This window comes from Cervus canadensis, chromosome 8 (genome assembly GCF_019320065.1).
Source record: "Cervus canadensis isolate Bull #8, Minnesota chromosome 8, ASM1932006v1, whole genome shotgun sequence".
Classification (NCBI taxonomy): Eukaryota; Metazoa; Chordata; class Mammalia; order Artiodactyla; family Cervidae; genus Cervus; species Cervus canadensis.
Genome location: NC_057393.1, coordinates 35,421,422 through 35,435,217, shown reverse-complemented (window position 1 = coordinate 35,435,217; position 13,796 = coordinate 35,421,422). Strand labels below are relative to the sequence as shown.

At 43.1% G+C, this 13,796-nt stretch overlaps 1 protein-coding gene across 1 annotated transcript in view; it reads left to right on the top strand.

Annotated features, from left to right (window-relative positions):
- The window catches only part of PDE6C (phosphodiesterase 6C), a 50,813-nt gene that overhangs the window by 20,391 nt on the left and 16,626 nt on the right, over positions 1-13,796 (top strand). The window contains exons 11-17 of the mRNA XM_043475954.1: positions 2,946-3,095; positions 3,674-3,817; positions 5,099-5,167; positions 10,690-10,836; positions 11,081-11,188; positions 11,706-11,815; positions 13,453-13,540. Of these exons, the coding sequence (XP_043331889.1) occupies positions 2,946-3,095; positions 3,674-3,817; positions 5,099-5,167; positions 10,690-10,836; positions 11,081-11,188; positions 11,706-11,815; positions 13,453-13,540 (816 nt within the window). The remainder of the gene's footprint in view (positions 1-2,945; positions 3,096-3,673; positions 3,818-5,098; positions 5,168-10,689; positions 10,837-11,080; positions 11,189-11,705; positions 11,816-13,452; positions 13,541-13,796) is intronic.

Here is a 13,796-nt window from a genome sequence, read left to right as displayed (position 1 = left end):
GGCCCTGGGATACTAACACAGGCCAGTTCTGGGAGACACCAGAGTTCTCCGACCAGCACCATGGGTCCTAGGAATCCCCTTCAGCCCTGCAAACTCTTTCAGAACTGCACTGTGGCCTAAGACACCCCCGCCCAGCCCTCCATCCATCCCTCTGTCCTTGGACTGGGATCAGAACTACATCTTGGAGGGCTCTCAACCTCCCTCTCCATTTCCCCATTTTTGGATCATCCCAAAGGGCAGACTCAGGATAGGGTGCCCCTCCTCCCCAAGCCTCCACCCAGCCCGGCCTCCCCTTCTCTCTCCATCTGCTCACACCCACCTCCATTCTCAGTGGTCCCTCTTGCACCTGAGAAGTGTAATGGAAAAACCAATGATTCAGAGTGAACTATGGTCAGAGCAAACCTGCAAATGCAGTGGTTCTCAAACTATGTTCGTTGGTGGCATGAGGTTAATACCTGTTGCTGCCATAACAATGACTGCTCAGTGACTTAAAGTGACGCAACTGAGTTATCTTACAGTTCTGGAGTCAGAGGTCTAATATGGGTCACACTGGGCAAAATTCAAGGTATTGTCAGGAATGACTTCCTTTCTAAGGATGCGGGGGAGAACCTGCCTCCTTGTCTTTCCCAGCTGCTAGAGGCAGCCTTGGAGAAGGAAATGGCAACCCACTGCAATATTCTTGCCTGGAGAGTTCCGTAGACGGAGGAGCCTGGTGGGCTGCTGTCTATGGGGTCGCACAGAGTCGGACACGACTGAAGGGACTTAGCAGCAGAGGCAGTCTTGGCCCCGTGGTGTCCTTCCACCTTTAAAACCAGCATCGCATTGCCCTGACCTTGCTTGCCACTACTGTCATATGTCCTTCTCTGATTTTTGACCCTGACTCTCTTTTCTACTTGTAAGGATCCTTGTGATTACATTGTGTCCATTTTGTATCCTGGAAAATCCAGGATAATTTCCCTGTTTTAAGATCAGCTGACTAATAACCTTAATTCCATCTGCTAGTTTAATACTCCTTCCACATAAAGTAACTTGTTCACAGATTCCAGGCATTGGCAAGTAGACATCTTTGAGGTGTTCCTTGAAGTGAAGTAGGGGCTTCTTCCTTTAACATCAATTAAAGTGATCCCAATTCATAGAAGAAAAAGTACATAGAATTTTCTCAGTCTTAAGTTTTTGTCCTACTTTTCTTAAGTGTTAAGTTCCTCCAATCACTTTTCTGTGAACAAGCTCTAACTTAATAGCAAAACACATGAACGTGAACAGGTAATGAATAAGTACTGAAAAACAGAGGCAGTCAGTAAAGCTTATTTTGGAAGCTTTTCAAAATATATGTACACCCAGGTGCTTATGGTTGTGAGGTTATTTTGTACACAGGTAATACTCTCTGTTATTGATTTTGTCTCTCATCCATGTGAAGGTATAAGTATATAAATGTTTCATAGTATTTTCCAAAACTTAGGACTTTGAGAATGACAGTGCACTACTTTTTTCCCCCAGAACTTCGACCATTAGGAAGCATCAATTGAGGCTTGGTTTCTTTGCTTTTCATTCCAAGTATAAGAGGAGCTCTTCAACTAATAAGCAGTTGTTTGTTGAGCATCCCTTATATGCCTAGCACTGTCCCATTACTTAGGTAAAATTCAACAGTTTATGGAACTGCTGTTTGGTAAGATTAGAAAATAGCCTCAGAGACAAAAACCAACAGTTCAAAGCATTTGGAAAGTACCTACATTGTATGATCCAGGCTACAGGTGCTGATGGAATTCTGAAAAAGGAAAGTTCCACGTGGGTGAAAAGCTAGAGAAGCCTTTCTGGGAGAGGCGAGACTTAACCTGCATCTCCGAGGATGAGTAAAGAAGCTGAGAGCAGGCAGAAGAAGGAGCAGTGTGGTGTGTTGGGGACTTGGCTGTCTTTGCCTTGTTGCGTACTGTGCAGGTGCCACACGATGGTTTTCAGATTTTGGAGGACTTCAGGATCACCTGGGGAGCTTATTTAAGACATGCTCCAGGAGATTTATGAAACAGGCTAAAAAAGAAAAATCTGTTGCCCTTGATTCTTGGCCGACACTTTGAGCAGCACTCCTGAACTTCTGTGTGTGTGCATCCCCTACCAAACTGTTATCTCGAGGTTGGCAACTGTGACTTCTTCTTCTCTGCACCTCAGCAGCTAACCCAGGTCCTGAAACATCACGGGACTTGACAGACATTTACTAAATGGAACCACACTACAGAACAAAGGATGATCTTGGTGGATCAGTCAGGAAAACAGAAACCACATTAGCTGTTTCAACAGAATTTAAGGAATTAGCTAGATAGGTATTGGAGGACAGAAAAAGTGAACAGGGAACACTGAGGTAATAGAGGTAAATGCTTCCCATCCTAGGGCTGGGAAGGGGATCAAAGAGAAGAGGGTAGGGTTGTTATAATACAGACATTTGGTTCTAGGATACTTAGTCAAATGTACAAGAGTGCTTTTATGACTGTATACTTCTAGCCATGTTCTGTCACAGCATAGGAATTGTGCATCTAACACCCCCAAATTATTCTTTGTCTAAATTGAAGGCAACCTAAGTGGGGGATAGCAAGGGTATGGCTATAATGGGGTAGTGCAAGTGATCCCAGTAATGATGGATTAATTCTCTCAGTTCCAGGGATGTTGTACATAGCTACATATGTGATGAATTTGCATAAAAACAGTCCTCCACACCCCCACACATGCACAAATGCATATAAATCTAGTTAAACCTGAATAAGCTCCATTTATCATACCAATATGTATTCCCTGGTTTTTCTAGTGTACCTTAGTGACACAAGATGATACCATGAAGAAAACTGGGTAAAGGGCACATGGGATTTCTCTGTACATTTCTCTTTCTACATCCTGTGGATATATAGTAATTTCAAAATAAAAAGTTGAAAAATAACCTGTGTCTTTTTTATTTGTAGAAAGGACCTGTAGATGAAACTGGTTGGGTCATTAAAAATGTCTTGTCCCTGCCTATTGTCAACAAAAAAGAAGACATCGTGGGTGTAGCTACATTTTACAACAGGAAGGATGGAAAGCCTTTTGATGAATATGATGAGCACATCGCTGAGGTGAGTGCAATTATAAAATAATGGATGGAGATGAAATTCATGAATAGAGGATGCATAATTGTTATTCTGGAAAGATGTTTCCAAAGGGTAATTAAGACGTGAGTCACACACGGTTGCTGTTAATATGTTGTTATTGTGTCATTTCTGTTTCCTGATTTCCATAAAACTGCACTGTTTTCTACCAAAGTGTGAATGTTTGACTTAATCAAAATTCTTTCCAGTACTAGGAAATTGGGGAAAAGGTTTCTCTCTCTTTTTCTCCACTCCCCCCTTCGCCCCCCTCTCCTCCTTGCTGTCACCCCCAGCCCTCTCTGATTCAAGTCATGCTTTATCTGATTGGATATTGGTCATCCCCTCCTCTAATAAAGTATTCATGGTGCTTGAAGCACTTTGAAAACAAGGGCTTAGCCAATTTTATTGTCTGGGGCTGACTATTAGTATTTTTTTTCTTAGATTAAAACAGCTGGGTTTTTTTATGGGGGAAGAGAGATCGATGGATAGGAAAGCATGCAGACTGTTGCCTCCAAATCAATTTTCCTTTAATTTTAGAGAATTGAATCACGTTTTATCAATTTCAGACTCTCACACAGTTTCTTGGATGGTCTCTTTTAAATACTGACACCTATGAGAAAATGAATAAGCTGGAGAACAGAAAGGACATAGCCCAGGAAATGCTCATGAACCACACCAAGGCTACGCCTGATGAAATCAAGTCTATTTTGGTAAGTGAGGAATTCAGTCCTATGGGCATTAGATACTGTTTAACCATGGCTTCTGGAATTCACCTAAGTACCCAGAGGTCTGACAAAGGAGAATAAGTTTAGTCCTGGACTGAGGACGGTGATTCAGAGAAGGAGGGGTCAGGGAGAATTTGGGTGGTTCACAGTACACAGACCCTTACTGAATGTCCAGGCTGCTTGGTTGGAACAGCTCTTTGTTAAAAATAACTCTGTAGGAGCTGAAATAGTTAGGTCTAGATTGGAATATTAGCACAGAAAAAAATATTTCCAGGGAGGGAAATGTCAGCTGTTGGCCATGTAATACTGTGTAACAACCATAGCCTCTCAGCTGTATATGACAATAAGCGTCTATTTCTCATGCATTTGTGGGTTGACCAGGCTTCAAATGATCTTGGTTGGGCTGTAAGCTGTGCATTTGATTGGCTCTCTGCATCTGTCATCCTTGATCAGCAGCTACCTGATAGATGTTCTTCTCATGGTGATGACAAGTGCCAGACTGCAAGCCCAGCTGTGCAAGCTCATTTCAAGTCTTCCCTCATATCACACTCACTAAAATTTTCAGTGTACAAACATGACCAAATCAACATCATGGATGATTGGGGAACCAGTAGATACTTGCTGCTGCTGCTAAGTCGCTTCAGTCGTGTCCGACTCTGTGTGACCCCATAGACGGCAGCCCACCAGGCTCCGCCATCCCTGGGATTCTCCAGGCAAGAACACTGGAGTGGGTTGCCATTTCCTTCTCCAAGATACTTGCTAGAAGTGTACTAATCACCACCAAACGAAGGGGAAATATCACACACCCATGATCTCCATTCCTTTATTTCCCTAGCTTTCAGAGTATGTGTGGTATAGATTTCCTGGGGTGTTTTTGTTTGTTTTTGCTGGGTTGTTTGAGATGTAAAAGAAATTTGATTTGAGAATTCGATATGTTGAAGATGAAAATGTCTGGGGAAATACAGAGAAATTGCTATAAACTAATAGAAAAGCAGATGTAAGCCACTCATTTTTCTCATCTACGTGTGAACTATCAATGTCTCCCTCCCTCTCTCTCTTTGAGACAGCTTCTGTTACATTTTGGAGGATAAGAAACATTGTTTTTTAGAGAAAATTCTACATAATCAAGTGCCATAGACCTTTGTATGGCACTTTGTCATGGAACTCATTACAGCATGCTTTATTTTAACTGATTTTAAGAGTAAAGTAATCACATAGACATCGACTTTATAGGAATTTCACACTTCCTTTGCTTTTACATTTTAGAAATTTAAAGAGAAGTTAAATATAGATGTAATTGAAGACTGTGAAGAAAAACAGCTTGTCACAATTTTGGTAAGTGTTTTACTTCTATCCTTAATGCCTTTTAAATAAAATATGGTTCCCTGCTTTTCTTCTTCTTTGTCCCCCACAGTGCAATCCACAAAGGTAAATTAGAATCACAGCTAATCTAGACCACACTGCACAAGAGAGTTCAGGCACAGACTCTAGGGAATAGCATGGCCTGGTTTATTTTAATAGCTTTGGATTACACCGTGGCCATCCTTGAAGACATGGCAGAATTACAGATAGACCCTTAAAGGCACCATTATTATTTCTGCCATCTTGAGCTTCTCTTCTGGATCCTGGAGGAATTATTTCTTTCCTATTGTTGCCATTGGGTCACCCCTATTATATCTAGTTGAAAAACTTCTCTTCCAGTCACTAATCCTGTATTTTGTATCTACTATTTAAACTCACCCAAATTTTCTTCAGTCAACTGTTAAACCCATGAGGTTAAGTTTTTAATTTCAGAGCTTCTCTTGTTCAGTTCTAGGATGTATATTTAACTTTTTTTTTTTTTAAAGATTTCAACTCTATGCTGAAACTTTGTCATTTTATCTACTTTCTCTCTCTTTTCATCAATCTTCTTAAATTTATTCATCATAGTGATTTTAAATTCTCAATACCTGAATCACCTATATATCTGGTTCTACTGTCTATTTTTACTCTTGAGTTTTCAATTCAGTCGCTCAGTTGTGCCCGACTCTTTGCGACCCCATGGACTGTAGCATTCCAGGCTTCCCTGTCCATCACCAACTCTCAGAGCCTACTCAGACTCATGTCCATTGAGTCGGTGATGCCATCCAGCTATCTCATCCTCTGTCATCCCCTTCTCCTCCTGCCCTCAATCTTTCCCAGCATCAGGGTCTTTTCAAGTGAGTCAGCTCTTCGCATCAGGTGACCAAAGTATTGGAGTTTCAGCTTCAACATCAGTCCTTCCAATGAACACCCAGGAGTGATCTCCTTTAGGATGGACTGGTTGGATCTCCTTGCAGTCCAAGGGACTCTCAAGAGTCTTCTCCAACACCACAGTTCAAAACCATCAATTCTTCAGCACTGAGCTTTCTTTATAGTCCAACTCTCACATCCATACATGATTACTGGAAAAACCATAGCCTTGAGTTTTAGTCATTTGATCATTTTAAGGCATACTTCATAATTTTTTCATTGAGAACCAGACATTGTGGATAAAAACTTGGAGGGGCCCTGGGTGATGTTATCTTTCTCTTCAGAGGGTTAAGTTTTCTTCTGGCAGGTAAAAGAGCTGGCTTTAGAGTTTGTTAGGGATGGTCTGTCTTAGGTTTGCCGTTGCTACTCGGGTAGAATCTATATTTCTAGAGAGTGGCCCTCTGGGATCCCAACTAAAAGCCTGGGATATTTACCAAGGCCCCTATACCTTTGAATTTCAGAGGCTTGAATACAATCTTTTTGAAACTGAAGTAATGTCACATTTGTTTGCTTCCCTAACTACCCTTTCCTGTTTTCCACGGCCCCTTTCCGATCTGTGTTCTTTTTTTCTGAGCTAAGATAAACTGAATATCTCGCCTTCCCCATCTCCATCTTTTATGAGCTCTGTCTTCCCATCCTGGCCCTTGGCTGTACCAGCACAGAGCCAGTGGCCTTTGACCTCTATGTTTTGACACCTTGCATATTTTCGTGTCACCTGAGGCTCTTCCTCCTTCTCTCACTCTCTTTGACTTAACTTCTGAGCACTTTCCTCTCACGTGTAGTCCAGAAGATGACCTTTCCTTCTGCTGACAAAACTCATCTTCTTTGTAAAACAAAGCCTTAATTGATATTCATGACATGTTAGAAATTTTCTAGTTCTCTGTTTAGAGGAGGGAAGGGCCTTATGATGGAAAAGCAATAAAATGGGCAAAGAATCAATAGCTTTACAACAAAATGGCTTATTTTGAATATAAGATATGTTCTAAGGCTCATCCTAAATCATTGCTGCCTATAACAAGAAACAAACACATATTTCAGAGGGATTCTCTGAAACTATCTTGGCATACTTTCCAAGTGGCATAAATATATATATATATATATATATGTATCTTTGCGACCCCATGGACTATATAGTCCATGGAATTCTCCAGGCCAGAATATTGGATTGGGTAGCCTTTCCCTTCTCCAGGGTATCCTCTCAACCCAGGGATCAAAACCAGGTCTCCCACATTGCAGGCAGATTCTTTACCAGCTGAGCCACAAGGGAAGCCCAAAGAATACTGGAGTGGGTATCCTATCCCTTCTCCAGCAGATCCTCCCAACCCAGGAATTTATCTGGGGTCTCCTGCATTGCAGGTGGATTCTTTACCCGCTGAACTATCAGGGAAGCCCCACTTGAGATACAAACATGTATTTCAGAGGGGTACTCTGAAACTATCTTGGCATAATTTCCAAGCGGCATAAATATATATGCATCTTCACTTACCATGATTTTCTCCAGGGATGCACTTTAATTCTTGGTTCAGGGAAGGCGTGGCCCTCTTTTATAGGTGTAACAGCAGGTGCGTGTGCCTGTGCTGGTGACTGAGGAAGCAGCAGTGCTACTTGGGCAGAAGAAGTGGGGAAAGTTGTCCCCCTTCTTCCCCCTGCTTCCTGAGACTTTTCAGGTCACTCACAGCTGCCCTGCTGCTCCTGTTTACCAGACCGTAGAAGATGTAGAGAGAACATCCCACTTCATTGAGGTTTTTTTTTTTTTCATTCATTCACTAATTATTGAGATGCACTATGATACAAGAAACTGTTAAGTCCCAGGGCAAAAGATAATGTGGTCTGGTTCCTACCTGGCTCAAGAAACCCCTTGTTTATTAGAGAGACAAAAAGTACAAGCAATGGCACTGCCTTGAATGGACGGGTTCACAGGGCGTGAGCACCAAGGGCCCTGGGGAGGCCAAGGGCCTGATTCTCCTCACGGAAGATGATAGAGTGTGAGATGAAGGCCATGGCGTGCAGGCCTGAAGGGGAAGCGGGAGCGGCTGGGCAGAGAGTGATGATGGCGGCTTGGAGATGAGAAGGGAAAGCGGCACAGTCCAGGCCAGGGTAGGGGGACACAGCACATTAGGGAGACCAAAGCCAGCTGGTATGGCCAGAGCCCCAGCGAGTGGAGAGGGGAGCAGCCCGTGAGGCCTGGCAGGGAGATGGGGCAAGACCACGCAAGGCAGCCTGGCACACTGGGACCCGGGACGTGGCCCGATCAGGTGGTCAGGGGTCTCTCTGGAGCAGAGGGAGCAAGCTAGCCTGGATGCAGGAGGCCGGCGGGGCCGTGTTACACACATACAGTTACAGAGAGGGTGGCTTCCCTCAGTCTCTTGTGCTCTCTGCCTCTCATGCTCAATCTCAGCTGTGGGTTCCATCAAAGAGGAGAAAACCAGCCTTTGGTGCTTGAGGTCCTACTTCTCAGACTAAGCAAAAGCCTTTATTTCTATCAACCTCTCTGTATCACTGTTGTATGACTGCTGTTCTTCAAACCCTGTGATTTCTGTATTATAGTATTATTATATTGGTTTGCCTATAACTGCAAATTGGGCCTGGGAGTCATAATTCTGAGAATGTCTTTGTTTCCTGCTAAAAATGCACACTTACACGTTAGTGTGACTGACCCTGTAATGCTTTAAAAAATGTTTTCACGTTTTATCTTTACATAATACTCAGAACAGCAGGGCAGAGGTGACATCCAGCAGGGAGGTTCTGTGGCATGGGGCACCCCTCACCGCACCCCATAATGGTCTGATTTTTACGTGTACTTATTTTCCATTTCTCCCCACAAGAATGTGCATTTCAGTGAGTAGTGACATTGTTTTATCTGTAATGCCTACAACACAAATAGGAACCAATAAATGTCTGTTGAATGATTAAAAATGAACAAAAGGCATAAAGAGCCTCCATGGGCAAGGAATCTGGGAGTTCTGGACGGAGAGAAAGTGATGAGAAGAAGGAACAGTGGAGGACGTGAGAAGCCCTGTGAGGAAGGAGCTTTGGGAAGTGTTACTAGGGGCTTCCCTTGTGGCTCAGCTGGTAAAGAATCTGCTTGCAATGCAGGAGACCTGGGTTCAATCCCTGGGTTGGGAAGATCCCCTTGCGAAGGGAAAGGCTACCCACTCCAGTATTCTGGCCTGGAGAATTCCATGGACTATATAGTCCATGGGCTCACTAAGAGTCAGACATGACTGAGCGACTTTCACTTTCCTTAGGGGTCCTGTGATGAATCCCCTCTAATTGTCTTTGACACATGAGAATAAAATTGGTACTGCTTTTTCATTAAAACAGCAGACAAAAATGTTACTATTGTTATCCGCATTTCACAGATGAGAACACTGGTGTAGCTAACCCCAACCCAGAACTGAACACTAGTTTCCTGGCTCAAAACCATTGCTTTGCAGGAGAGAGATCTCTGCCCAAAGTGACCACCTAAGAGTGGCCTTGGGGAGAGGGGGTTCTTCTTCCTTGAGAATCAGGAAGATCCTGCAAAGAAAGGGTGTGAGGGCCAGCTCTGACTTGGGGGTTAGGTGAACAGATACCATAATTGTATTTAAAAGAGCCATATTCCATTATGTGTTGAAATTTGTACAAATAGAACATGACTCATCCTCTGGCCAAACCTGAACTTTCTGAGGGATGTGACCTTAGCACAGTATTAAGGGTTTACTATGGGCTCAGTGAACACACTGAACTGAACTGCTCCTGCATGTCTGTCTGCTGGGCCACACAGCTGACTGTGTGATGCTTGCTTGCTTTCTTCTTTCCTCGCCTGCTTCTTTCTTCCTGTGGGGTTGTCTCTGCCCTGCCGTCTATCACATCAGCCCTCCAGAATCTCACCTTTCACTGTCTGTATTTTTAACCATTTCAACAAGTTAAGTCCTTAAAGGCAAGATCCACATTTTTGTTTCCCAAGCCATGTCCATGTGACTAGTTCAACTGTTTTTTCACCTAGACCTAAATCCTGACAAGGAGTGGGTTAAATGAGATGTCTGCGTGTGTACCAGGACACTGGGGGGCATTCATTCATTCATTCAATGAACATTAACCAAGCACCTCTGTGGGACAAGCTCTCAGGTTCTGTTACCACAGCAGGTAACAGACCATGATTCCATCCTTAGGGAACCCACAGACTAGTGGGAAAGCATCACTGAACAGGTAAAGAAAATACGATAGAACTGAGTCAAGCCATCATTTACTGTTTACCAAATATTTCTAGAAGAGGAAAAAAGAGAAGTTGGGTATTGAAAATGGGTTAGGCTGCTGTAATTCAACATTTTATTTTGCATCGGAGAAAGAAAGTAGCCTCTGGGGTCTGCTTTGGAATTGAATGCCGTCACTTAGAAAGCTTCTCAGGATAACTGAGCCTCAGTTTAACCATCTGGAAACTGAGGGTCATTGTGCAGGTTTGTTGTGAGGATAATAGGGGCATAACTCAGTACTGGGTATGTAGAGGCTCAGGGGAGTGCATGTGGCATTGCGTTGTAATTTTGTGTATGACTAAAGGGATAAAAAAGAATATAAACTGGAACCTTTGGTCCCTGTTTCAACAGAAAGAGGACCTGCCGGACCCACGGACCGCAGACCTGTATGAATTCCGCTTCAGCGACTTGCCCATCACAGAGCACGAACTGATTAAGTGTGGACTTCGGCTGTTTTTTGAAATAAATGTGGTGGAGAAATTCAAAGTACCCGTGGAGGTTAGATGGTATTTCATTTAAAATATGGTGTGATTCTGTGGCAGTTCTCCACTGCGTAAAATTACCTGTGGTTCAAAAAGATTCCCTGCAGTGTGGATCTTAAATTATCATTAACTTTGTCAATATATCCGCTTAAACCCTGTAAACAAGGCCATCCTATCTTTTCAGATAAGGTTGTCACAGACCTTCTAACCTTTAGAATTCTGTTCCAAAGTCTGAGTGGTGTTGTCTTCTTTGGTGGCAGGTTCTCACCAGATGGATGTACACGGTGAGGAAGGGGTACCGGGCCGTCACGTACCACAACTGGAGACATGGGTTTAATGTGGGGCAGACCATGTTCACTTTGCTGATGGTAGGTATGGAGCGCAGCAATTGGTGAAAACCTGCGTGCCTCCCTCCTGAACGTGCTGAGAATAGATACAGGCTATCACGTTAGATCTGTAATTTTGTAATTCATGGATACAATCCCATAAATCCCCAAATCCTCTAGAGATGATGCTAGGGCATGTGGGTATCCCTGGGCCCTTGACTGGATTATAACTCTGACACTCACGTACTTAGGTCTTTAAAGGAAAAAAATTCAGTTCCCTGCTAGGTTTGTAACTGCCCAGAATGAGCTACAAGAAATAAAACCAGTTTGGGACTTCCCTGGTGGTTCAGTGGTAAAGACTCCATGCTTCCAATGCAAAGGGTCAAGGTTTGATCCCTGATCAGGGAACTAAGATCCCATATGCCATGTGGTGTGACCAAAAAGGAAAGAAAGTCAGCTTGCTCTAAAAACACAGCAGACCCCCTTCTCCATCAGAGGCAAGCCTCACTGCACATGCTGCATAATGTATTAATGTAAGTGAATATATGTCTTCTTTTAGACAGGAAGACTGAAGAAATACTACACAGACCTTGAAGCCTTTGCCATGCTTGCTGCTGCCTTCTGCCATGACATTGACCACAGAGGCACCAATAATTTGTATCAGATGAAGTAAGTGAACATATGCTGCCACATCGATAGTTCTGGTGCCCCTGCCTTATTTGTAAATGCCTTCACTCTTTTTTCAACTTCTTTTCATCAAAGTATTGAATTCATACCTTTAGGTGCATTGATCTTCGATTGCAGTTGTACGCCCTTGGGTGACACCCCCAACTCAAGCTAGAGAACATTTCTTCCTGGGTTCGCTACCTCTCATGTCCCTCGTCCTTGTGCCTCCACCAGCTGACCTTGCATCTTAACATCATCACCACCTTCCCCTCTTGGCTAAGAAAAGAAGTGCAGCCTTTCAGCTCAGACAGATTTGTATTCACTGAGTTCACAAATTATTTAAACTTTCTGAGCTTTGAGTTCCTCATTGGGAAAATAAGAATTGTAATAATGCTACCTAACACTTAAGGTCATTGTGAAGATTAAATAAGGCTATGCATACAAAGCAGTCAGCTCACGGTTGGTGCTTGGTGGTTAATAATTATCAGGTATTATTATTATTACTGTTATTATGTCATTGGCACTTTGAAAATTTGTCAGCAGTGCCATGGCCAACCTAGCTCCTTGATAGGACATTTAAGAAGCTCTACCTGCCTTGGCCGCACTATATCCTCATCTACACATAACCCACTACCCTACAAGGTACCAGAGGAAGTGAGACATTTTAGAGAGAATGAGCTTTGGGATCTGGGTTTGTGGGATCCAAACACTTCCTGGTTGAGTGATCTTGGGTAAATCACTTAATGTATTTGAGATTCACTTTCTTAACTGTTAAATGGGTACAATTTTGACCTCTCAAAGACTGCTGTGAGAATCACGTGAAATTGTATGTCTGAAATTACATAGTAGATGCTCAAGAAATTTACTCAATGAAGTAAACAGGGACTTTTCACCTTCAGCAACTCTACCAATCAGGCTTTGCTCTGAAGAGGGGATTCCCAGTCTGCGTTCAGGCAAGCCACATCTTCCTCTAAGAGCTCCAGCCCGTGCTGGCTGTTCCGCATTCCTGAATGGAGGTTTCCTGACAATGACTGAGCTCTCTTCCGCTCAGTTTCAAAGGAATGAATGTTTATTGAGCACTTGCGTACTGGGAGACCCGCTGAGAACTTGATACCTATGGCCTTTTTGAATCCTTATAGCCCTCCCACGTGGGAGGTACTATTGTTCCCCTCTTTTACTGATGAAGAAACAAGTCCCAAACAGTCAAATCTAACTTGCCCTAGATGAAAAGAGAGTAGCCAAATGGGATGTGGCATCTCGTCTCTGGTTTGCAGAAAACATGAGACCACATCCCAGACTTCTGCTTTGGCCTGGTGTTGGGAGTCTGGTTGAGTCCCATCAGCGATGGGCGAGCTGACCTTCTTCCTTTTCTGTGAGAGAAACTTTGTAGTTCAAGCAATTAAATCATTTTATGCATTTTACAAATTAGGGTTTTTCTTAAAAAAGATTTTTTTTTAAAGAGCATATTTTTCTGTTCTAAATCTAAAAATTCTTTTCCAATATGTTAGTTTCAACTGTTTCACAGTCATTAGGGGAGAGGGAAGACATGAAAAAAAAAAAATCCTCAGATTGCAAAGATTCTGTATTGTGTGATCTTATGTGTCATCTTTAAATAGCTGAAATGACCCCTTTCCTCCTAGGTCCACTTCTCCGCTAGCAAGGCTTCACGGCTCTTCCATCTTGGAGAGGCACCACCTGGAGTACAGTAAGACGCTGCTGCAGGATGAGGTACATGGGTCTCTCTCTAGGGCAGCTCACAAGCTCTGGATCAAAGCGCTAACCCACAGAGAATGCTTAGAAAGAGGATGATCCTGAATGCTGGTGGCTGACAGTGTATATACCCTTATTGAAGTCAACTGATAGAAATTGATATATTGCGATAGTTTTTGAACAATCAAAATGGAAGTAGCTGAGATAGAGGAGGAAAGAGCTATGAAAAGTCACAGAATCTCTGTGGGTCTGTAGAGTAAGAAGAAAAAGTTTA